The following is a 23,951-nucleotide window of genomic DNA, read 5'->3' as shown; positions in this document are numbered from 1 at the left end:
ATCCAGGACCCAAACCATTTAGTGATTTATAGACCAGCAGCAGAATTTTGAAATCTACTCTACAGCTGACTGGGAGCCTTAAAGGCCCTAAAGCCTTAAAGGTCCCATAATATGAAAATGCACTTAAGTGGGGTTTTCTATCAATAATATGCATCCGTCCGCGACTTCTTTAGCTTTCTCCTCCTTTAGCTTTCTCCTCCTTTAGCTTTCTCCTCCTTTCTAAAATGTGTGCTTCAATTGGGCAGATTAAACTTCTGTGACTTAGTGACGTCAAAAAGACACGGAAGTGCAGTCGACCCAGCCCCCTCGGGTTAGTGGCACCACCTCTGGTAAAGGTTTGTCACGCCCACTGAAATTCGAGAAGCTGGCTGCTCCTTTCTTTTTCTTCCACTGCTCGCAAATGCTCCGTAGAGAGGGGAAACAATGATTAGGAAAAAGTGGTTGCTTCCTTCATCCGAAGTCTTTGAGAAAACAGTGGATTAATTTTATTTTTGAAGGACGTGTACCGACATCATTTCTCAAAGGACTGTTTTGTTAGTGAAAGCCTGTTCAGAGCTGGATTTGTAACACGTTTAAACATAATGGATCGGTCCCAACAGTGTGACATAACTGCAAACGGAAAAGATGTAAGTTTAACATTTTTGATTTAGCCTTCCTTCCCATCCTTTCTTATAAGAGATGTGCACCTTCTACCATATTACTGGTGTATTTTTAGTGCTTAAAGTGGGAGCTACATTTGTCGTGTGGAGGTTGTTTGGTTACAAGAGGTCAGATATGATAAAGCAGACGGTGGTTGGATAATATGAAGCGGTTGTGTATTGTTTCGTCAAGATATAATCTGCGGTGGGTAATTTACCGTGACTGGCAACTCGCCACCTAGTTGACATGACTTTGTGATGCTAACTGGTCGCAAAGTGTTCTCGACGAGATGGCTTGCACGTTGCAACCGCACAGGGACCTAAATGTGCACATTTGTGTTAATTCATAACCACTTGTAAATATCTACAAGTATTCACAGCAAATCAGAGACATTCATGGCAAAATAACGTTTGCAGGAGATTTGCCGATTACGGCAAAATAACCATTGCCCAAACAATCACAATCTAACGCTACAACATAGTCTCTGTAGTAACGTTATGCTACTTTTTCTTGTGGTAAAACGTGATGCCACTTTTCCACATATTAAAATAGTTCTCAAATGTGTAAAATACATGTCTGTATTTTTATTTTATTTTGCTCCCATGGCCAGTCGTTTCCATTCACAACATTAGCACATGGCTACCATGACCGAAATCACTGCCCCTTCGAGAGAGAAGGGTATGGCCAAGATGTGGCCTGGTGCAGCTAATTACATAAAAGTGACACACCCCTAAAACAAGCTGTTTTGAACAGAGCGTTTTTTGGCTGATATAGGGACAGCAAAAATATTAGATCCAAAGTCAATTTTGATGAATGCATATCACAGCTATTTTAGTATGTTGAAAAGTTGAATAATATGAGACCTTTAAGGACTGGAGTGATATGTTATATGATATGTCCAGTGTCACTCAGATTGGTGTATGGGTGGTGCAAATGTTGGGTAGTGGTTGGAAGGACCCTAGGCGCACTCTGGCAGCCACACTTATGTATATTTACTGCCACCAGATTGTGAATATGTGAGCATGTGAATTACAGGTGCTCGTCCAAAAATTACAATATCCTCAAAAAGTTGAATAATTTTCGTAATTCCACTCAAAAAGTCAAACTTTCATAGATTGTAGATTCAGGGCCCACAATTTAAGTGATTTCAAGTTGTTTATTTTTACATTTGGGCTTCCATCTCATAAAATCCACTAAAACAGGATGCCAAAAAATTTGAATAATGTGAAGAAATCCCCATACATACTTCCCAGTGTTTTGCATAGGAAAAAAAAAGATGGATGGACGGAGAGATGGTATTTTCAAAACGATATGTTAATCTTCAGTAGTTGGTTGGGAATCCCTTTGCCTTAATTACTGCCTCGATGCGCCGTGGCATTGCCTGGGGGACCTGGAAGCCCAGGCTTTCTTGATGCTTTGTTTTTGGGTCTGGTGGCCCTAATTTTCCTCTTGATAGTAATATATTGTGGCCCTCGTTCTTCTGTTGTAATACAGTACTATTAAGAGGAAAATGAGGGCCACCAGACCTCAAAACAAAGAGCTGACAGCAAGCACCAAGAGGGTGCTTGCAAGACCCCCAGGCAATGGCACGGCGCATCGAGGCAACGGTTAAGGTAAAAGGAATCCAACCAACTATTGAAGACTGACATATTGTTTTGAAAATACCATCCATCCATCCATCTTTTCCCCCCAATGCAAAACACTGGAAAGTATGCATGGTGATGTCTTCACATTATTAAAATGTTTTTGACATCCTGTTTTCATGGGTTTTATGAGCTAGAAGGCCAAATAATGTAAAAATAAACAAACTTTTGACTTTTTGAACAGAATTCTTCGACTTTTTGAGGATATTCAAATTTTTTGACGAGCACCTGTATGTATCCACTGTGAAGCGTATTTGAGTGTCCAAAAAAACGCTATATAAATCTGATGCCTTATCATTATTATTATTATTATTATTATTATTAATAATAATAATAATAATAATAATATGATTATGTTCTGATCTCTTTGTTTTGGTCTGCAGCGCTCTGAATGAGCTGCAATTTCAGAGTCCAGTCAGAAGACCTTTACAGTAATCAAGTCTGCTGGAGATAAAAGCATGGATAAGCTTCTCTTGTTCTGAGTTGATATGATTACTGAAAGTCAGGTCTGAGTCTATTAGCACCCCAATATTTCGAACACGGTCTTTGATTTCTAAAGACAGTGAGTAAAGGTGTTTTCTTTTTTTTCTTTTCTTTTTTTTTAAAGAAAAATAAGTCAGTCGAGCTGTAATTTAACAATAATTTCATTATCTGAATTTTACATAGCTGCAGTTAAAAAAAAAAAAAAAAAAAAACAATTTGAAAGCGTTTCCATAAGGAAAAAAGGCAATTACGAGGGGGGAAAAATATGAACTACATATCCCAAATGTTTAAAAAAAAAAAATCAATTTTAAGAGTCATTATTTTTCAAAAACAAAAAGGGAATTTAAGTAAATGGAGAAAAACTGCAATCCTACAAGAAAATACCATTTGAGTCAAACCAGTCATGAGGTCACAGAAGATCATTTTGAAAAAATATTTTTATGCTTTAGTATAAGATGATTGTTTACTGAACCAACATTGTAAAAATGACAACGTTGACTTGCTGGAAATTGAGAATTCCGTCTGAAATTCACAGGAAGTTTTCGACTATCCTGGTAAAAAAAATTATTGTAACAGGACTTTGTTTTGACGTAATTATCTTTTTGGTTGAGTTGATATGATTACTGAAAGTCAGGTCTGAGTCTATTAGCACCCCAATATTTCGAACACGGTCTTTGATTTCTAAAGACAGTGAGTAAAGGTGTTCTCTAACAACAATCCTCTTTTATTTGTTGCCGAAAACAATTACCTCTGTTTTGTTTTTGTTTAGCTGAAGGAAATTTTGGTTATCCAGTTGTTAATTTGCTCCAGAGAGTGACACAATATGTTAATTGAACTGCTGTTATTTGGGGCCATATCTTTCAAATTAATATCCACTAAAAACTCACGTTCAACTTTAGTGGACTTAATAAATTAACTTATTATTAACTCTTTAACTGCCAGACGTTTAGAGAAAAGGGATGCCGTCAGTGCCAGCCGATTTAAGCATTTTGACTGATCTTTCAAGGTCCACAGAAAATGTTCTGTTTGAACTCAAATACGGAGAAATCAAGCTTTTAGTGAAACGATATTATTTCATGCATTCTAGTGAATTTTACACTTCTTTTTGTCCATGAATGATGCCACAAACACCTAAATAGTGCTTTACTTCTATAAAACACTACCACCAAGAATGAAAAAGTGTTTTTTGATAGCAAAATACGTTTATTTACATTCAACAGTGTAACAATTTGACAACAATTTGGCAAACTATTTACAAATGTGTGCAACTGTGGTGCTATTTACAAATATGTGGATGTTTCAACGACAGTTTTTCTTTTTGTTTTTTCTCCCCTGCGTGCAAGGAGACGCAACAGCATTTGCACAACAGATTGCCTCTTCACGTGCAAAAGCTCCACTTTCTTGCAGGCCGTTTTTTCCGGGAAATAGCAAGTATATACTGCAGTGTGTGTTGCCATCAAGTCTAATATCAGGATCATGCTACGGTTACGTTACGGTGGTGTTACGTCTCGCTTCCTCATGTCCTTCAGTTGCTAAACCGGGTTGTAAGAGATGTTCTGATCCATTTTATCCACTCCATTCATGGTGGCATCGTAGTCCAGAAACAGTGTCTTCTCCGTGATCAGACTGTACCCGCTCCTCCGATGAATATGCATTGGACTCGGGGTACTCTTCATTGTCCAACAAAATGTCCGCATGTGAAAGCTCCGGCGTTAGCAGAGCTAGCCGGTGATGCTTTATGACGTGAGAATTAAGGCCGCGTCCAACTGTGGCGTCCAACTGTGGCGTCAACCTCGGGATTCACCATCATCATCATCATCAATCTGCATTGGTCGATGCCAACTCTCCATCGCCCGATCGAATGTCCGATTGTGTAGAAGTACCCGGTCGGTTATTGTGCGCGTTTTCCGGCCTTAGCAGTGCTAGCCGCGCTAGCCGCGCTTAGCCGGTGAGGCTTACTACGTGATCATAACGGTCGCGTCAAGGCTTCCAACTTTGGCGTCAAGCTCGGAGTCATCATCATCGTCGACATCAATGCGCTTTTTAGTATTGATCGATGCTTTCCGTCTTTGAAAAAAATGCTCAAGCGTGAGCTGCTTGCAACCGGTTGCTTGGTCAGCCATTGTGGCTTGATCAGCCATTGTCTCCTCAACACTCTAGCTCCGCCTCACGTCTTCTACTGACGCCCACGGTGGGCGGCCCATCCAACCTTGTGCAAAGAGAGTCATCGCTGCCATCTAGGGGTCGAGTCCTTATACTAACCAGATCTGCCTGATACTTTCAGCACAGCTGCCCAAGGCTTTCCTCCACCCGTTTCCAAAAAAAAACCAAAAAAACATAGTGAACGTCTTTTAACGTCCTCGGCGCCCTTCCGTAGGTTTATGCTAAACGTTTTATAACGTTTATGGCGGTCAAATAGTTAATAATTAACTTTTTTTGGGGGGGGGATTAATCAATGAAATCATTGATAGGAGACTCGATTTTCGATTTTTTAAAAGTCCTTTGTGACAGCACTAAAGTAAAAGCAGTTTAATCGACCTGATGGTTGCACACTTTGATGCTGACAGCCTGGTGCAGTTTCCGTTCCTAGTGATGATCAGTTTAACAAATTAAGCTTTCTCAATTGTGCATTTGTAGTCAGCAAAATCACAACTGTGGTTCTGAGGTCAATCTTTCTCACAGACCAAGAACTACTTAACTCAACTTACTCAATTTATAAAGCACTTTAAAACAGCCAGCGCTGCTTTAAAGTGGGGGTGGGGGAGTCGACGGACGATGTCTATAACCAAAGTGTATTGTGCAAAACTAGTGCAGTGAGTTAAGAGGAGCGACCAGCGCCCCCCCCCCCCCCCCCAACCGGGCAGGGGCAGGAGGCGCACCCTCCCACCGAACCCCCACCCACCCCACCGGGACCCCGGTGGGCAAAAGGTGCCAGGAGGTCCACCGGAGCGGGGCGGGCACAACACAAACACACCCACCCGCCCGGCCCCCGGATCCCCGAGACCCGGGCCATGGATGGAGGGGGAGGAAGTCGGACAGGGGATGGGGAAGGGACGGGGGAAGGAGATGACAAGAAGGGCAAGGGGAAGCGGCAGGGCCGGAGAGAGAGGGGGAGAGGAGGAGGAAGATTGACGAGGGAGAAGGGACAGGGAGGCGGAATATGGGCGGGGAGAGGTGAGGAGGGAGAGGCAGCAAGGGGGAGGAAGGGGAAGGGGAGAGGGAACCACGGGGCACCCCGGCGGCCCACAGGCCCCGAACCGCGTCGCCAGGCCCGGAGCAATGGACCGCGCTGGGGCGGCACTGCCCCGGACACCAGGGAGAGCCCCGCAACGCAGCACCCCCCAAGAGACCCAGGGAGCGGCCAAGACGCAGCCACCACCCAGCAGCCAACAGAGGGGCAGAGCCGCCCACGCCCAGCCAGGGGGGGACAGCACCTATAGAATTAACCCACTGGCATGCAGTGAATCCGAATATTAACCCTTAGTGCCCATTGGAGGTGAATTTTGAGGAATTGGTGATTAAGGTGTCGTTTGATGTAGTCTGCTCGATCCTGCTGGCAGCAACTGGGTTCCTGACTATAAAAACACAACCATTAGTTACAAATTGCCAAATACAGAAACAACAATGTAAGTTATCGTGATGTCGTGGCTCTCGCTAACAGGCAGAATTAAGTAACCAGATTTAGGTTAAAATATTCTATATATGTAGACCATGTTTCTATAAATTTTGATATTTGGTTTTTATTTGATGCAGGTATTTTTTCCATTAAAATGTGATTTATGAGGAGGTTAGACCATTGGTCGATATTCAGAGTTTGTTTATTTTTCCAGTTAACAAGAATAGTTTTTTTTGCGATAGTAAGGGCTACAAGTGTAGATTGAAATTGTTTATGTGGTAAGTCAGTTGTTGTTAGGTCACCGAGCAAACACAAGTTTGGAGATAAAGGTATCCTACAGTCCAAGACAGCGGAATGTTTTTCTAAGACTTTAGTCAAGAAATACATAACCGGAGTGCATAACCATAAAGCATGAAAATAAGTGTCTGTAGTGTTTTGTAAACACTGGAGACAAATGTCGGAGTCTGAGAGTCCCATTTTCTTCATCATATATTGAGTAATGTATGTTCTATGAATAATTTTATATTGGATAAGTTGTAAATTTGTGTGTTTTGTCATTTTAAATACGTTTTCACAAATTTGAATTCAAAAGTCAGATTCCAGAGCTATTGACAAGTCTGTCTCCCATTTCGAGATGGGTAAAGACATTAGTATATGAAAGTAACTTTTGTTGTTGTCGGAGAAAGCTTGGTAATATCTTTAGCTAAAACAGGCGGTTGGAGCGTACCCCGAAGTGTTGGAATTTGTTTCTTTATCATAATTTTAACTTGCAGATAATGTAAAAAAAACTAGAAAAATTTCCGCGGAAATTTTGAATGGGCCTGCTGACTCTTTTAAATGAGCTGAACAGTTTAAAATTTAAACCATTGAAATTGCTCAAGAAATGTGGAAGTTAACCAGAATCAACAGTATCTTACTGCCCTTTTAAGAAACATGCACATTCACGCACACACATTTGATTTTAACTAACATTTCAATGAGCTGAACAGTTTGAAATTTAAACCATTGAAATCGGTCAAGAAATGTGGAAGTTAACCATAATCAAGTTCAACTAAAAGTATCTTACTGCCCCTTTAAGAAACATGCACATTCACGCACACACATTTGATTTTAACTAACATTTAAATGAGCTGAACAGTTTAGAATTTAAACCATTGAAATCGGTCAAGAAATGTGGAAGTTAACCATAATCAAGATCAACTAAAAGTATTACTGCCCCTTTAAGAAACATGCACATTCACGCACACACATTTGATTTTAACTAACATTTCAATGAGCTGAACAGTTTAAAATTCAAACCATTGAAATCGGTCAAGAAATGTGGAAGTTAACCATAATCAACAGTATCTTAATGCCCCTTTAAGAAACATGCACATTCACGCACACACATTTGATTGTAACTAACATTTCAATGAGCTGAACAGTTTAAAATGTAAACCATTGAAATCGGTCAAGGAATGTGGAAGTTAACCATAATCAACTAAAAGTATTACTGCCCCTTTAAAAAACATGCACATTCTCGCACCAACAGACGTCACGCACCAATATTCCATTGATTTTGTATAGGATACGCTCACCTCAAACAAAAGCCTCTCACGACTTAACGGTTGAAGATGCAGATTCCAGAAATGGCTCGTTAGAACGGCTAGGGTTTGGGGAACGCGAGCATGTTCTCAGTTTTTTAATCGGATGAAAAATGACCAAATGAGAGCAGGTTGAAAACTTATGATTGATCGAAAATGAAGAGGGAAAAACAAACTATTTTAAGTTTTTTATTTTGTATTTTTGGAGCAAGGATGTATATGATATAAACATATTATCTGAGAAAAGATGGTGGAGATGTGTAATTCCTTTCTGCTCCCACACACCTAAATAAAACGATTGGTTGTTAAGTTGAAAGTCGGGGTTATGCCATAGGGGAGACATTTCTAGTGCCTTCCACCAGGCAGTCAGGGTGGCGGAAATCATTGGATTTTTAAAACAATTGTGTCGCTTAATCGATGTGATGAAGAGTACATTTAGAAGTCTGAGGTTATTACAATCCTTCTGTTCTCGTTCCAGCCAACAGTTAGTATCTCTGTTGGGTTGTGCCCATATAATGATATATTGTAGCTGGTTAGCTATATAGTAGTGCTTAAAATTTGGTGCCTCGAGACCTCCTTTGGATTTACTTTTCTGAAGAGTAGATAGACTAATCTTTGCTTTTTTTTAATTCCAGTAACATTTTGTAACGGCCGAGTCCAACAACTGGAACCAGTTAGCCGTAGGTTTAAATGGAATCATTGAGAAAAAATAGTTTATTTGGGGTAAAACTTTCATTTTAATGGTGGCTATTTGTCCTATTAGAGAAATAGGAAGATTATTCCAGCGCTCCAAGTCACTATAAATGCTATCCAGAAGTGGAGTAAAGTTTATATGATTTAAATCAGTTAATTTAGGTGAGATTTTTATGCCTAAGTATTTTAAATTACCTATAGGAAATGAGTAGTGTGGGTCCTGGCTTGCAGGGTTCCATGAATTTTCTGTAATAGGTAGTAGTGTTGATTTTGTCCAGTTAATAGAATAATCTGATAAATGTGAGAATTTATTTATTAAGTTAAATACTTCCCCTAACAAAATAGCAGGCCTTTCTAAATAAAGTAAAATATCATCGGCATATAGATAAATTTTGTGTTCTGTTACCCCAGAGTGAATTCCTTGAATCCTTCTTTGCTGGCGTATAGCTAATGCAAGTGGCTCAATAAATATTGCAAATAATAAAGGGGACAGTGGGCATCCCTGTCTTGTGCCTCCCTGTAGAATAAAACTCTGAGATATAATCCCATTAGTAGTAACTGTAGCTTTAGGAGAATCATATAATACTGACACCCAGTGAATAAATGACTTCCCAAAGCCAAATTTATTTAAAACAGCAAAGAGGAAGGACCAGTTAATTTGTGAAATCGGACGGTAACTTGATGGAAGGGTGGGGTCTTTTTCTGGCTTTAATAAAAGTTTAATTGCTGCTGTATTCATGTGTGGGCGTATGTAACCATTAGTTTTAATTTATTCAAAATTTCCGCGGAAATTTTTCTAGTTTATGTTACTACTCTTAAGAATAATGGAGCAAGCATTAACAAAAGTGCTTAAAAAATATAGCCAGATAACCATCCGGGCCAGGTGCTCTGCCATTAGGCATACTATCTAGAGCACTGTACATCTCGTTTATAGTAAGTGGCGCATCTAACATATCGTTATATTCAGTAGTTAACTGAGGTATATTTAAGCTACTGAGGAATGCCTCAATATGCTCAGGGTTAGGCTTGTTAGTTTCTGAGTATAGGTTGCGATAATAGTTATAAAAAATGTGATTAATTTCTTCTGGTGATTGTGTGCATTCACCAGTTGTCCCTTTAATAGCCGTTATAAGAGATTTTTCCCGATTGCGTTGAAGTTGGTTTGCAAGAAATGTACCTTATTTGTTATTATATTCAAAGTTGTTGTATCTCAATTGTTGTATTATAAACTCTGTCTTTTTAGATAGCATATCATCTAACTGTATTTTTGTATTTTGTAAGTCCTATTTGGTTATTTGGGTTAATTGCGTACTCATCCTTCAGTTGTTTAATTTTATCTTCCAAGTCTTTTTCTAATTTTTGATTGTGTTTCTTTTTATAAAATGAATGACATCATTTTACCTCTAATTACTGCTTTCCCAGCTTCCCAGAGAAGAGATGAAGATAAGTCTGGAGAGTCATTTATTTCCAAAAAGTCTGCCCACACTCTTCTTCTTTTTTATTTCAATTATTTTTTTTTTCTTTTCTTTTTTCCTGGAGAGCTCAGTTTATTCGGTAATTTTACCGATTTGACATGTCATCATCATTGCTCTCTTTTTTTTAATTATTATTTTTTTTTAATAATTTTTTATTTTGTATGTGGGTGTGTATGTGTGTGTACGTTTAGTTCACCTAAAACCTATTAAAAAATCCCATACCGTTCACCTAAACCGAACACTTCAGAATCCAGCCAGAGTCGTGAGGCCGTCAACAAATCAGGGAGACCTCAAGAGACCAAAGGAGAGACTGAGGAAAGGAAGGAAGGATAGATGAAGCAGAGTCAGATCAGAGCCGTCGACCCCTGCCAGGACAGAGCAAGCGCAACACCTCAGGGCCCCCCAGGCCACGGCAGCACCAAGGGACAACCGCCGGTCCCAGCAGGGGTCACTGGCCGGAGAGCAAACTCAGGAGCAGGAGCGCCCCCCACCCCAACACGGCCCGCACCCCCAACCCAACGCAGCAGGACGGGGCACTGCAGGCCCGCCAGGCACCCCACCGGTCCACGACCCCCCCCCCCCCCCCCGCCCCCCATCCACCCCAACCCAGCCGCCCCAAACCCCCAGCCACCCCCAGCACCTGTTTTTTTCCCTCTTGATTTGACTCGAATCCGTCGGGGCGATAGAGAAATTTAATCCATTCACGGCATAAAATTTAAGACAAAGATCAAAATTCAAAAACATTTTTTACTTTTAATTTATTATTTCCAAATTTGTAAATTCAAACCTTTTTTTTAAGACACCGCAGGAATCCTGAATGTTCTCTTCCAATTTTTATGCTTATTTACCATACAGGTGTTTGGTGCTCTTGAGGTTGGCCTGCTGTGTAAATGTAGAAGTGGACCTTTCCTGCTGATGGTTGTTGGCGGTTATTAATATAAGATATAATATAATATTAATAAGTTAAAATCCTGGTAAACCTGTGTTTAAAAATCACCTTTTATTTCTCTATGTTCCACGCGTGTTCGTTTATGTAAAAGAACTACAACAAATTAAAAGTCAACCAATTTATTACCTGACAGAGGAGTCTATACATACATTCAGAGCTCTGGGATCAACCGCGAGGTCTATCTTAGCTTCTAGCAAAGACGATGTAAATTGACCTCAACTATCTATTCCTTGACCCCTTCTTATACAGTTTTTTTTTTCAAAGCAAAAGTAAGGAGTTGTCTTTGTCTAGTTGGTCCATTGCCGTTGCCATGCAGAAGGTGGGTGAATTTCAGTCAATAAATACTATTAAGGGTGATAGTATTTCCTTTCTTTTTTAGAGTAAATAACCTGAACTATAATTGATCATAATTTTCCCAATATGCCAATATCTTCATTACTTTGGAAGCTTTTAAGTGAAAACGACACATTCTTATTTTTTGCTAACAGGAAATGGCTTCAAAGAGAAAAGTGGGTTACAAATGTCGCATAGCCACTGTTCTCTTCCTCCTCCTGGCTAGCATCGCTGGGCTCATCGCTGTTACTGTAATCCAGGGCAACTGGCGGTCCAAAGAATATTCCTTAGAGGTAAGCATTGACAAACTAGCACATATAAACTCACTAACACAGATGTTGTTTTTCAGCCTCTTTCACAAAGAAGTCCACCAGCAGCTACTTAACTGTGCAATACATTTTTTTAAACAGAGGAGTTGAGAAATGTAATGCATAATTTCTGTTACTCCAGTACGGCATAGTGATTGACTCAGGATCATCTCGGTCCAACATCTATTTGTACGAGTGGCCAGGGGAAAAGGAGAATGAGACAGGAGTGGTAAAAGAGATGTTGAACTGCAAAGTTTCTGGTGAGTCCAAACTTGTGTTATAAGAGTAATATATGACATGTTGCTGTTTTTTGCAAGACCATAAAACTCATATATTTAATTGTACTTGTAGGTGTACCAATCTCTGAATTGAAAATTGATTCAAAGAAAGATGAAGAGACATGGGAAGGCTTCAAAAAATGCATGAAAAACATCTCTGTAGCCATTCCTGCTAAGAAGCACAAAACAACCCCTCTCTTCTTGGGAGCTACTGCTGGAATGAGACTCTTACAGTAAGTAAGCAAGGGAGCATTTTGCAGTACCTTTTGCAGCATTCTGTCAACAAAATTATACAATTTAGAGCATGTGCAATGTGGGGTAGGAGAGATTTTCGGTCCATCACCTGCACCTTTTCCCCTATTTGTTCAGTGTTTTGTTTTTTATTATTTTTTTGTGTGTGTATGTGCTCGCATGTATTTCCGAGCTGCCCCTCAACCCATATGATATGCACACACAAGCTGTTACACACATAACTGGGGTTTTTGACATACAGTGCACAATGACGCTAGCCCCCTTTTGGAAACTGGCCTGGAGGTGTGGCTCGGAGGTGAGCGCTTGGTGGCTGGGCCTGCACCGATGAGGCCCAGCCGGGCCCAAAAGGAGATCGTGGGTCCCCTTTCTAGTGGACTCACCACCTGTGAGAGGGGCGCGATGTGAGCTGGGCGGCAGCCAAAGGCAGGGAGCTTGGCAGTTCGATCCACAGCTTGAGAAGCTAGGCATGTGGAATGTCACCTCTCTGGCATGGAAGGAGCCTGAGCTGTTGTGCTAGATCGAGAAGTTGACACACAGCCTAGGCTTTTCTACCAGCTTTTCAGAGAGGTTGTACTCTCTTCCACTCTGGAGTTGCCCATGGAGAGAGTCGCAGAGCATGGGCATATTTGTCGCCCCTAGCTCGGTGACGAGAGGGTAGCCTCCCTCCACCTTCGGGTGGCGAGATGGGTCCTAACTGCTGTTTGGTGCATAAGCAGTACCCAGTACCCACCCTTGTTGAAATTATTGGTGGAGGTGCGGGGAGGTGCTTGTCTTGCTGGGGTGCTTCAGTGCTCACATAAACAATGAGAGTGAAACATGTAAGGGCGTGATTGGGAAGCACGGCGCCCCTACCAAAACCTTCTCAAGTTAAAGTACCACTGATTGTAACACCCAACTAAGTGGGGCGAAATTCACTGTCCGCATTTGACCAATCGCCTGAGGGAGTGGTGAGCAGCAGGGATTACGCTCGGGTATCATTTGGTGATCTAACCCCCCCAATTCCAACCCATAATGCTGAGTGTCAAGCAGGGAGGCAAATGGGTCCCATTTTTATAGTCTTTGGTATGACCCGGCCAGGGATTGAACCCACGACCTCCCAGTCTCAGGGCGGACACTCTACCACAAGGCTTCTGTGATCATCACAAATTGTCCATAACGAGAACACCATGTTCACACATTAGGGTGTCCATACGTGCACTTGGCACCCATGGCCGCAGTTCGATTCTGTGGTCGTGTCATTGGATTTGCGGCCGCATATTATGGAAACTCAGGCGAAGAGATGGGTAAAGCTGTCAACTAATCACCACTGGTGATGTCTTGGCTCCAAATGTGGGGAAATATTATCAGCCGCCTTCCTTTAGCCGTTTTACAATCAGGAACTAGAAATTCGAAAGTATATGAATAGAAAGTTGCCATTAATTTCATGCAATTTTAAAGAAAAATAATATATTGGGATATATAGGTATTTTGTTATTTGGTATCAGTATCGGTGACTACTCAAGAGTTGAGTATCGGTCAGAAAAATAAGTGTTATCAAACATCCCTAATCCTGACCATGCGCCATGACGTGCATGTATTCTGTAAATTCAACTGACTCGTTTTTATTTTTTTACAGCAACATACTTTAAGAGTTCCAATAATAATAAGACTGTTACCATGTTAAAGCATTCATTCATTAAAACTGTTCGGCCATAACAATTAATGATTGGGAAGTATCGGCCACTGTTTTTTCCAGGATTCATAATATTAATTAGTTGCATGATGTGGCGACATCTTTAAGTACAGCCCATCAAATGCACAGAAGCTTTCACATATCGATGAAAAATCTATGTCCAGGTTTAAACCAGCAAGTACAACCAGGCACCAGCCAGTGTCATGTCAATAATGCATCTTGGCCGCATCTCAGAGTCAATGGCTAGTCTTCCTCACTCACCGGGCACTGAAGCCCTCCGGCAGCCACCAAAGCCGCTGTTCCCGAAGCTGGAGCCGTGACCATGCAGGCAGCGGAGGCTCTGTGCTGCGGCTGGCTGGAGCGCTCATTTAAGTGGATGGCCCGGCCGCGACCCGCAATTTATTATTTTTTTTCTTTATACTAGAATCATTAAAAAATCATCCACTAGTACATATAAAAATTGTAAAATATAGTTCAGCATTGTTGTAAAACACCTAAGGTAATTGTATATACTGTGTTTTTATTTCTTTGGCGATGGCTGGAGCATGCCATCTCTGCCTCGTAACCGGGAAATGGGCGTGTGCAATGGTTGCTCGGTGATATGTTTCTTCTTCGGTTGTTGCTTCAGGTCTTTACAGTGCACTGCTGTTGATATAGTGCATCCATAATGGTGCAACGCTGCAAGTTAAAATACTGCAGTTAAAATACGTTGCCGCCGAGCTCAATCAACACAGCTGGAGCGCTGTGTTGAGTGATATCAGTCGCTCTGGCTGGAGGCGGCACAAAAATTAGCTGGAGGTGGCTTCCTCCGAATTTTGAATGCAGGAAAAACCCTGTCAGAGTTTAGTTCACGTTGGTGGCAGTAAGTCGGATTTGATTCTAGTGAGTTGGCCTCTGCCAAGACTTCCCTTTGTCACAGATTCTATTCATAACCTTTATGGATAAAATTTCCAAGTGCTGTTCAGTATGGTGGCCTCAGTATTGCATCACTACTTTTTACAAATTATGTGGTAGTGTTGGTTTTTATTATGCCGCTATCTCCAACTCTCACTGGAGTGGTTTGCAGCCGGGTGTGAAGTGGTTGGGATGAAAATCAGCACCTCCTGACATCATGGTCCTCAGCCGGAAAAGAGTGATGTGCCCTCTCCAGGTCAGAGATGAGATCCTGCCTTAAGTGAAGGAGTTCAAGTATCTTGGGGTCTTGTTCACGAGTGAGTCGACAAGGTGATCAGTGAAGTGTCTGCAGTAATGCAGACTTTGCATCAGTCTGTTGTGGTGAAGAAAGAGCTGTGCTGCAAGGCGAATCTCTCGATTGACCGGTCGGTCTAAATTCCTATTCTCAGCTATGGTTGCGAACTGTGGGTCGTGACCGAAAAAACAAGATCTTGGATACAAGCTGCCGAAATAATTTTGCTCCGCAGGGTGTCCGGGCTCTCCCTTAGAGATAGAAGGGAAAGCTCAGTCATGCATGCCCGTGCCACCTCATTTGCCTCCTCTCAAGTCAGAGCTGCAGTGCCTTAACTCTGAATTTATGTCCAAATTCCCAAGGCTGGGTCCTCCAAAGGCCAAATTTGTTGGCTGCATGACATCACCCCCTGGCGCGACTCGACAACACGCACAGAAATATGAATGGATTGTCAATGCTGCTTGTCGGTAGCGCATTGACCGACAGTCCATTCTTGTGTAAAGCTGTCAGTGCGTGCTGTCGAGTCGTGCCGGGAGTGATGTCATGCAGCCGACAAATTCGGCCTTCGGAGGACCCAGCCCGATTTTGGACACAACCTCAGAGTTAAGGCACTGCTGCTCTGACTTGAGACGAGGCAGATGAGGTGGCTCGAGCATCTAGCATCCCTGGTAAGAGGAGGCCCCGTGGACGACCCAAGACATGCTGGAGAGTCTATGCACCCTATTTTGTAGCCAGGTGCATGTGCACTCAGCATAAAAACTAAATTTTCGTGGCAGTGCAAAACTGGTCTTAGCTGTTTGGGGCGGTCTTGCAACGTTCTAAGGGTGTATTCAGACCTGCACTGTTTGGTCCGCTTTAAGATTAAGATTCACTGATTGTCACACCCACCTAAGTGGGGCGAAAATCATTCTTTAACCCATCCCCTGAGGGAACGGTGAGCAGCAGCAGCGGCCGCGCTCCGGAATCATTTGGTGATCTAACCCCCCAATTCCAACCCTTAATGCTGAGTGCCAAGCAGGGAGGCAAATGGGTCCCATTTTTAAAATCTTTGGTATGACCCGGCCAGGGATTGAACCTACGACCTTCCAGTCTCAGGGCGGACACTCTTCCACTAGGTCACTGACCACGGACCAGAGTTAATTTCCCACGTTGATTTGGACGTTTTGTGCAGGTCTGAATACACACAAACACACTTGCTGCAGTTTGTTTTGCAGTCTGAATACAAACCACGGCTGAGCCGCTTCAACTGCAGGGCATATGCGCCTTTTTGCCACCGTAGCCAAGCATCATAAATTCATTTATAATCCTTTGTATTCTGTTTAGCCATGCATCTGTCAGCATGTTGTGGGGTGGGGCAGCGGAGCGCAACAGCTTTACAGTTACTGCACGCAATCGACGACGCTGTTCCAAATTTAGAAACTGTATCGCGGAACCTCCGTTGAATGAGCTGCTCTTGACGCTCGCAAATATCTTGCATCTAATAACGCCGTAAATGCACATGTTGAAATTTTATATTTTCCTCTATTTTTGGGTTTGGTTATGCGTTCAGCCCTCATCATTTTTGTCCATTGGGACCACAGATCGTCACGCGGGTCGACGTGATTACGCAATATAGTCCACTTGCAAAAAGCACAGTGTTAATATGAACCGTACCAAACGAGAAAAAAAATAAAACCCACTTTTGGTCTGGACTAAACAAGCAGACTAAAGGACTTTTCTGGTCTGAATACACCCTAAGTGTGTGTGTCGTGTGCTCAGCACATCTGGCAATTTGGTAACAGAAAATAGATTGCACTCAGCGTAAAGACAGGTACATCTTTATATTCATGCTAGGGCAAGTATATTCTCGCGTGTTGGTGAATTTGGTGGATGCGCTACGACTCACTGGGCGTCAGGGATGAAAGTGGGCTGTAACAGTCCGGTACTACGTTCCGGTAAAATATTTGGGATCGGAACGATCGGTGCTTTGGTCCCAAAAATATGCTATGCAACTGTCAAAAAACATGTTAAATAACCTGCCAGGCTGCCACACACGCATCCACTAATGTCAGCTTTACAATACAAGTGTTAACAAGTCTAAAGTCTCCTGAATCATTCCAGTATGCTTGTGTAGTTAATCTGTTTCCACGATATATATTATTTTATGTATTTGTATTCCACGGAGTTCTGTCTACCGGCTCCGTCTGTGTATTTAAGTGATGACACGTCGATGTGTGCATGCGTGCTTGCGCCGCAAACCAACCACCACGTTCATGAAGACGATGAAGATGCTGGTACAAATAAAGTTTGTTGAACAACAGCCAGGGATGATGAACAAATTAAGGTAACCCTGACTCACAGCAGGGGGAGCCACCCTGCAAGAATAGACAGCAGAACCCTCCCAACCACATACAAATACAGATAATGCTGCTAGCCCTACTGTGTGTGTGGGGGTAGAGGGGTGGGGAGTAAGTCAGACAAAAAAATAATAATAACGGCGACATGATCAAAGTGAGTATCTATCTAGGATGCACCTCCTGTCGTAAAGTGAAGTAACTCTGTGTTAATTTGGACTTATTTTTGTTAATTTATGTTACTTATTTATATTCTTAAAGTATTAATGTTATGTTCTAAAGAAGGAGTTCTTAACCTTTTTTACCTTGGGGCCCAACTTTTCCTGTAAAAAGTAGCCCGATGCCCATTCAGAAATTATGGTTTATGTTGATTTACTATTTTTTTGTATTTAATTACTAAATTAAATCTAGTTAAGGTTTATAAAATCATTATCAAATAACATGATACAATGTGGACATCAATGACATTTATTAATGTGTAAACAGTGACACCCAATAAGTTGCCCAACAAGCCAGAATCAACTTCTTAGGAAAAACAAAACAAAACACCAACATCTTTACCAGATAAAAATGCACAAAGCGAGGAGAGTTCCTGGTAACCGAACAAGATGTACGTGTAACTGCGAGCTCCCGACTGGCGGTTTACTAAAGTACCTCCAATTAAGGCAAATTGTCGTTATTGTTGGCTCAAGAAGAATATGAAAGAAGGGAAACAGAATCTGAGTCATAAGGTCGGAAATAAGCCAAATCAAGTACGTGAAAACAGTGAACTCAGCGGTGACGACGAAGAGTCTAATGAGGCTAACGTGGCGGAAGCTAACATGGCTACTCAAGATGTAATGCTTCAAAGCTTCACACTTCTTACCCAGTAGTTTAAGGATTTCCAAGCCGACTTGAAACAAAACCTCGTCGACTTTAAGACTGATGTTAAGCGGGCGATGAAAGACGACCTTGTTGAATTCAAGAATGAAGTTTTGAGAGAGCTGCAGAGCCATAATGCTAACATCGCGGAGGCGCAGTCTCACATAGTCGAGTTGGAGTCGACTTGCCAATCAATGAAGGATACGCTGCTTACGGTTAGTGAAAGAAAACGCTGACATGCAAAAGAAAATTGTTGATTTGGAAGGCCGATTCTCGAAGGAACAATCTTCGAAATAACAGGGTACCGGAGGAGGCAGAAGGAACATCGATGATTGATTTTGTGAGTGCTTTGCTTAAGAAGAATCTCGCTTTGCCGCATGACATGGAGCTCCAGATACAGCGGGCGCTTGAGCACTTGGACCCAAGCCAAATACATCAATGAATTCTCGATCGACCATTGTCAACTTCCCTACAGTTCTATGTTAAGGAAATTGTCCTCAAGAAAGCATGGCGGAAAAGGATTGAAGTCAACGGCAGGCGGATTTACTTTGACAACGATTACACGGCAGACGTCATGGGAAAGCGGAAGGCATATGGCCCGATAAAAGCAGCATTGAAGCAAAAGGGCGTTCACTTTCAAACGCCGTACACGAAGATGCGAGTGTACTGAGATACAGGACTTCGAATCTACGAAAGTGCGGATGAGGCGGCCTTGAATGATGATGTTTCCTGCCCCCCTCCCACCAACAGGGAGCAAGAACGGTGGTGAACCGCACCCTTATTTTGTGAAGTCACAAGTTTTGATGTTTTGCAAATGTTTAAATGTTATGTGTTTTTTATGTTTTGGGACTGCAATTTAAAGCGATGGTGAGATATGATGAGTAATAACATTAGATTATTGTCGTTGAATGCGAATGGTCTAAATAATCCTGTCAAACGTCGTAAAGTCATGACAAAGTTACGAAAAGATAACGCTCCTGTTGTTTTTCTCCAAGAAACTCATTTGTCTGAACAGAACAATGAAAAACTGAAAAAGTTTGGTTACCAATATGTATTTCATAGCGTTTGTCAACAAGGTTGTCGAAGAGGTGTGACTATGCTCATCTCTAACTCGGTCAGATTTGAATGTACAAAAAAAATCAGCGATAAAGAGGGAAGATTTAGTATTGTGGTAGGACGATTGGAAAATACAACTGTGACTTTAGTTAATGTATATGCTCCGCCAATGACTGGCATCAGATTTTTTAAGACCTTGTTTAACAGGATTATTTTGGAGATCTATGGGTGTATTCAGACCAGAAAAGTCCTTAAGTCCGCTTATTTGCTCAGGACCAAAAGCAGACTTTTTTTTGTTTTGTTTTGGTTTAGTGTGGTTCACTGTGCTTTTTGCAAGTGGACTATATTGCGTAATCACGTCAACCCTCGTGACGATCTGTGCTCCCATTGGACAAAAATGACGAAGGCTGAACGCTTAACGAAACCCGGAAATAGAAGAAAACGTAAAATTCTGCAGTGCAAAGTGCTGCATTACTTTCCCGCATAATTTGAATGAAATTCAGTTTCTCATGTATGCCTTGTTACAATCATATTACAGTAAGTGTAATGCAGTAACCTAATGCATGTGCAAGACCCGTTGTGTTTTATTGTGTGTACTCTACCAAAAGGAGTTTTTTTGTTTTGTTTTTTTGCATGTTGGTGGTTTAAAGGAGGAATTACAACAACCCACCACCCCAACCCTCAAAAAATCTGTCAGTCAGGGAGTTCCGGGAAGAAATTCTAACCACTTTCACCCCTGCTGGGTGTTCCAGTGCACTGTACTTGTCTGCGCCTCACCAATTTGCCCACAAGAAGTAGACAAAATTCTAGACTTGCCTAAAAGGAAATGTATTTTGCAGCGTAGGTGGTGTAATGATCTTGATTTTAATGCAAACTTGAAAATGCAATTTCTGGAGAAATTACATTTGCAGGCTAAGAGGCTGAATGAATTTTTTTTTATTTTTTTGCAATTATGTTGAATGACATGGAATGATATTCAATGACTTGGAATGAGCTGCACATGTTGAAGTTGCTGTGGTTTGAATCCGTCAAGAAATGTAGAAGTAGTTGAAGTAGAAGGAGGAAAAACAGCGGAATAATAAAAATAGTAGGGGAAAAATAAGCTGGTTAACAAGGAAGCAAGGAAAGAAGGCAGGAAGGAAACATGGAAGCAACAGGCAAGAATCCATGGTGTACCTAATCATTTGTCCAAGGTTAAGGTCTTTACCTCTACCTTACAAGTTTCATAAAAGAAGCTCTTGATTTCCTTACCCAACTGTCCAGTAGGGATCTACAAATTTATGTTAATGGCCAAAAAAGCATTTTGTGCACACATATTCTTTCCACAAAAAATCTAAACAAAAAAAGTTCCATGTGTTACATCCTTTTCACCTTTGAGCAGCTGCCTCTCCAGAGGTCTCTGCACTGTGTGTTAGAAAGGCAGATTCTGTAAGCCACTGTTGTGCAGTACCCATAGTAGTTATGCAGCAAAATTTCCAAATTGGATCTACTGTGACGGTGTGGTCAATGGCAAGGATCCAGATGCAGAACCGTGAACAAAAGTTTATTGAGGTGAGTAGCCCAGGAAGAAGGAAGTCGGGAGGCAACACAACACAGCGCGGTCTCCAGGTCCTGGTTAGCCCGTTTGACCTGGCCGTTGGATTGGGGATGGTAACCGAACGTGAGGCTGGCAGTGGTTTCCAGTGCCCGACAGAACGCTTTTCAAACTCATAATGTGAATTGCGGGCCTCTGTCAGAGACTATGTCTTGGGGGATGCCGTGAAGTCTAAACACATGAGTAATCAATAGGTTAGCAGTTTCCAAGGCGGATGGTAATTTGGGGAGAGGGACGAAATGAACTGCCTGGGAAAAGCGGTACTATGGTTAGTATGGTGTCATGTCCTTCTGATGGTGGGAGGCCGGTAACAAAGTCTACTGCAATATGTGACCAGGGGCGTGGCGGAATGGGTAGGGGTTGAAGGAGGCAACCATCAGGTGTTGGCAGGCCCCGGAGAGCATCTTGTACTTCCTGCTCCACTTTCCAAGGCTGCACTGCCCTCTCAAACCAGTGCCGCAGGGCCAACACTACCGCCAGTACCTCCCGGTTCCCCACATCGTAGTTTTGTTCTGCAGGGGTCAGGCGAGGGAAGATATAGGCACAGGGATGGAGTTTCCGGTCCGCAGGCAGGCATTGGGAGAGGACGGCACAGAACCCGGAGTCCGAGACATCAACCATCAAGTTGGTGACTGTAAGGTGTCATTTGATGTGGTCTACTCGATCCTGCTGGCAACAACTGGGTTCCTGACTATAAAAACACAACCATTAGTTACAAATTGCCAAATAAAGAAACAGTAATATAAGTTATCGCGATGTGGTGGCTCTCGCTAACAGGCAGAATTAATTAACCAGATTTAGATTAAAATATTCTATATACGTAGACCATGTTTGTATAATTTTTGATATTTGGTGTTTATTCGAGGCAGATATTTTTTCCATTAAAATTTGATTTTTTGAGGAGGTTAGGCCATTGGTCGATATTCAGTTTGTTTATTTGTCCAGTTAACAATAATTGTTTTTTTAGCGATAGTAAGGGCTAAGAGTGTAGATTGAAATTGTTTATGTGGTAAGTCAGTTGTTGTTAGATCAGCTAGCAAACAAAAGCTTTTAGATAAAGGTATCCTACAGTCCAAGATAGCGAAAAGTTTTTCTAAGACTCTAGTCCACAAATACATAACCGGAGTGCATAACCATAAAGCATGAAAATAAGTGTCGGCAGCGTTTTGTAAACACTGGAGACAAATGACGGAGTGTGAGAGTCCCATTTTCTTCATCATATATTGAGTAATATATATATATGAATATATGTTCTATTAATAATTTTATATTGGATAAGTTGAACATCTGTGTGCTTTTTAAATACGTTTTCACAAACTTGAATCATAAAGTCAAATTCCGGAGCTATAGACAAGTCTGTCTCCCATTTTGAGATGGGTAAATACATTTTATCTGAATACGAAAGTAACATATTTTTGAGAGTTTTTTTGTTGTCGGAGAAAGCTTTGTAATATCTTGAGCCAAAACAGGCTGTTGGAGCGTAAGTGTTGGAATTTGTTTCTTTATCATATTCTTAACTTGCAGATAATGTAAAAAAAATTCAATTTTTTTATGTTGTATTTTTGGAGCAAGGATGTATATGATATAAACATATTATCTGAGAAAAGATGGCGGAGATGTGTAATTCCTTTCTGCTCCCACACACCTAAATAAAACAATTTTGTTGTTAAGTTTAATGTCGGGGTTATGCCATATAGGAGAAAGCCCGCAGTGCTCCAATTGGGCTTTTGTCATTTCTAGTGCCTTCCACCAGGCGGTCAGGATGGCGGAAATCATTGTGTTTTTAAAACAATTGTGTCGCTTAATCGATGTTGTAATAAAGAGTAAATCTAAAAGTCTGAGGTTATTACAATCCTTCTGTTCTAATTCCAGCCACCAGTTAGTATCTCTGTTGGGTTGTGCCCATAGAATGATATATTGTAGCTGGTTAGCTATATAGTAGTGCTTAAAATATGGTGCCTCTAGACCTCCTTTGGATTTGCTTTTCTGAAGAGTAGATAGGCTAATCTTTGCTTTTTTTTTATTCCAGTAGAATTTTGTAACGGCTGAGTCCAACGACGGTGGCTATTCATCCTATTAGAGAAATAGGAAGATGTTTCCAGCGCTCCAAGCCACTGTAAATGCTATCCAGAAGTGGATTGAAGTTGAAATGTATTAAATCAGTTAATTTAGGTGAGATTTTTATCTCCAAGTATTTTAAATTACCTATAGGAAATGAGTAGTGCGGGTCCTGTCTTGCAGGGTTCCATTAATTTTCTGTAAAATGTATTAGTGTTGATTTTGTCCAGTTAATAGAATAATCTGATAAATGTGAGAATTTAGTTATTAAGTATTAGTATGTTATTCGGCTCTCAGTTGTCCCTTCTCAACCACGTAACCTAAGAAATTAACTGAATCCACATGAAAGCCACATTTCTCAGCTTTCACATAGTTTGTTTTCTAGAAGTCTATGTAAAACATCGCACACATGGCTAGCATGCTCCTCAAGGGAGCGAAAAAAGATAAGTACGTCGTTCAAGAGCTATCTAAGAACATCATTTACAAGTGCTTGGAAAACGGCGGGGGCATTGGTCAAACCTAAAGGCATTACCAGGTATTCAAAATGTCCTAAGTGCGTATTGCGTATCTTCCACTCGTCCCAGGACCAGATGGTAGGCATTTCTCAAGTCCAGCTTTGTGAAGATCATCGCTTCCTGCAGGGGACTGAATGCAGAGTCTATCAATGGGAGAGGGTACTTATTTTTCATAGTTATGTCATTCAATCCTGTATGGTCTATGCATGAACGTAGAGAACCATCCTTCTTTTCGACGAAGAAGAAGCCCGACCCCACCGGAGAGAAGGAAGGTCAAACCAGTCCGGCTGCCACAGAGTCGGTTATGTAACCCTCCATTGCCTCACGTTCAGGTTTGGAAATATTGTACAACCGCCTGGAGGGGAGAGGAGCTCCAGGGTAGAGATCAATTGCACAGTCATAAGGCCTGTGGGGTGGTAAAGGG

At 41.6% G+C, this 23,951-nt stretch overlaps 1 protein-coding gene across 2 annotated transcripts in view; it reads left to right on the top strand.

Annotated features, from left to right (window-relative positions):
* Window positions 1-23,951, top strand: part of entpd3 (ectonucleoside triphosphate diphosphohydrolase 3) — a 45,038-nt gene that overhangs the window by 3,882 nt on the left and 17,205 nt on the right. Inside the window, exons 1-4 of one of the 2 annotated variants that reach the window (XM_086078403.1) lie at window positions 439-626; window positions 11,570-11,707; window positions 11,865-11,982; window positions 12,074-12,233. In XM_086078403.1, the coding sequence (XP_085934529.1) occupies window positions 582-626; window positions 11,570-11,707; window positions 11,865-11,982; window positions 12,074-12,233 (461 nt within the window). In that variant the 5' untranslated portion in view covers window positions 439-581. Of the gene's footprint in view, window positions 1-438; window positions 627-11,569; window positions 11,708-11,864; window positions 11,983-12,073; window positions 12,234-23,951 lie in introns of those variants that run through there. The other variant, XM_086078401.1, reaches the window with a different exon arrangement.

This window comes from Leptonotus elevatus, chromosome 6 (assembly GCF_054856555.1).
Source record: "Leptonotus elevatus isolate MCC_2025b chromosome 6, RoL_Lele_1.0, whole genome shotgun sequence".
In the NCBI taxonomy this organism is placed as follows: Eukaryota; Metazoa; Chordata; class Actinopteri; order Syngnathiformes; family Syngnathidae; genus Leptonotus; species Leptonotus elevatus.
This window is presented reverse-complemented; position numbering and strand designations above follow the sequence as displayed.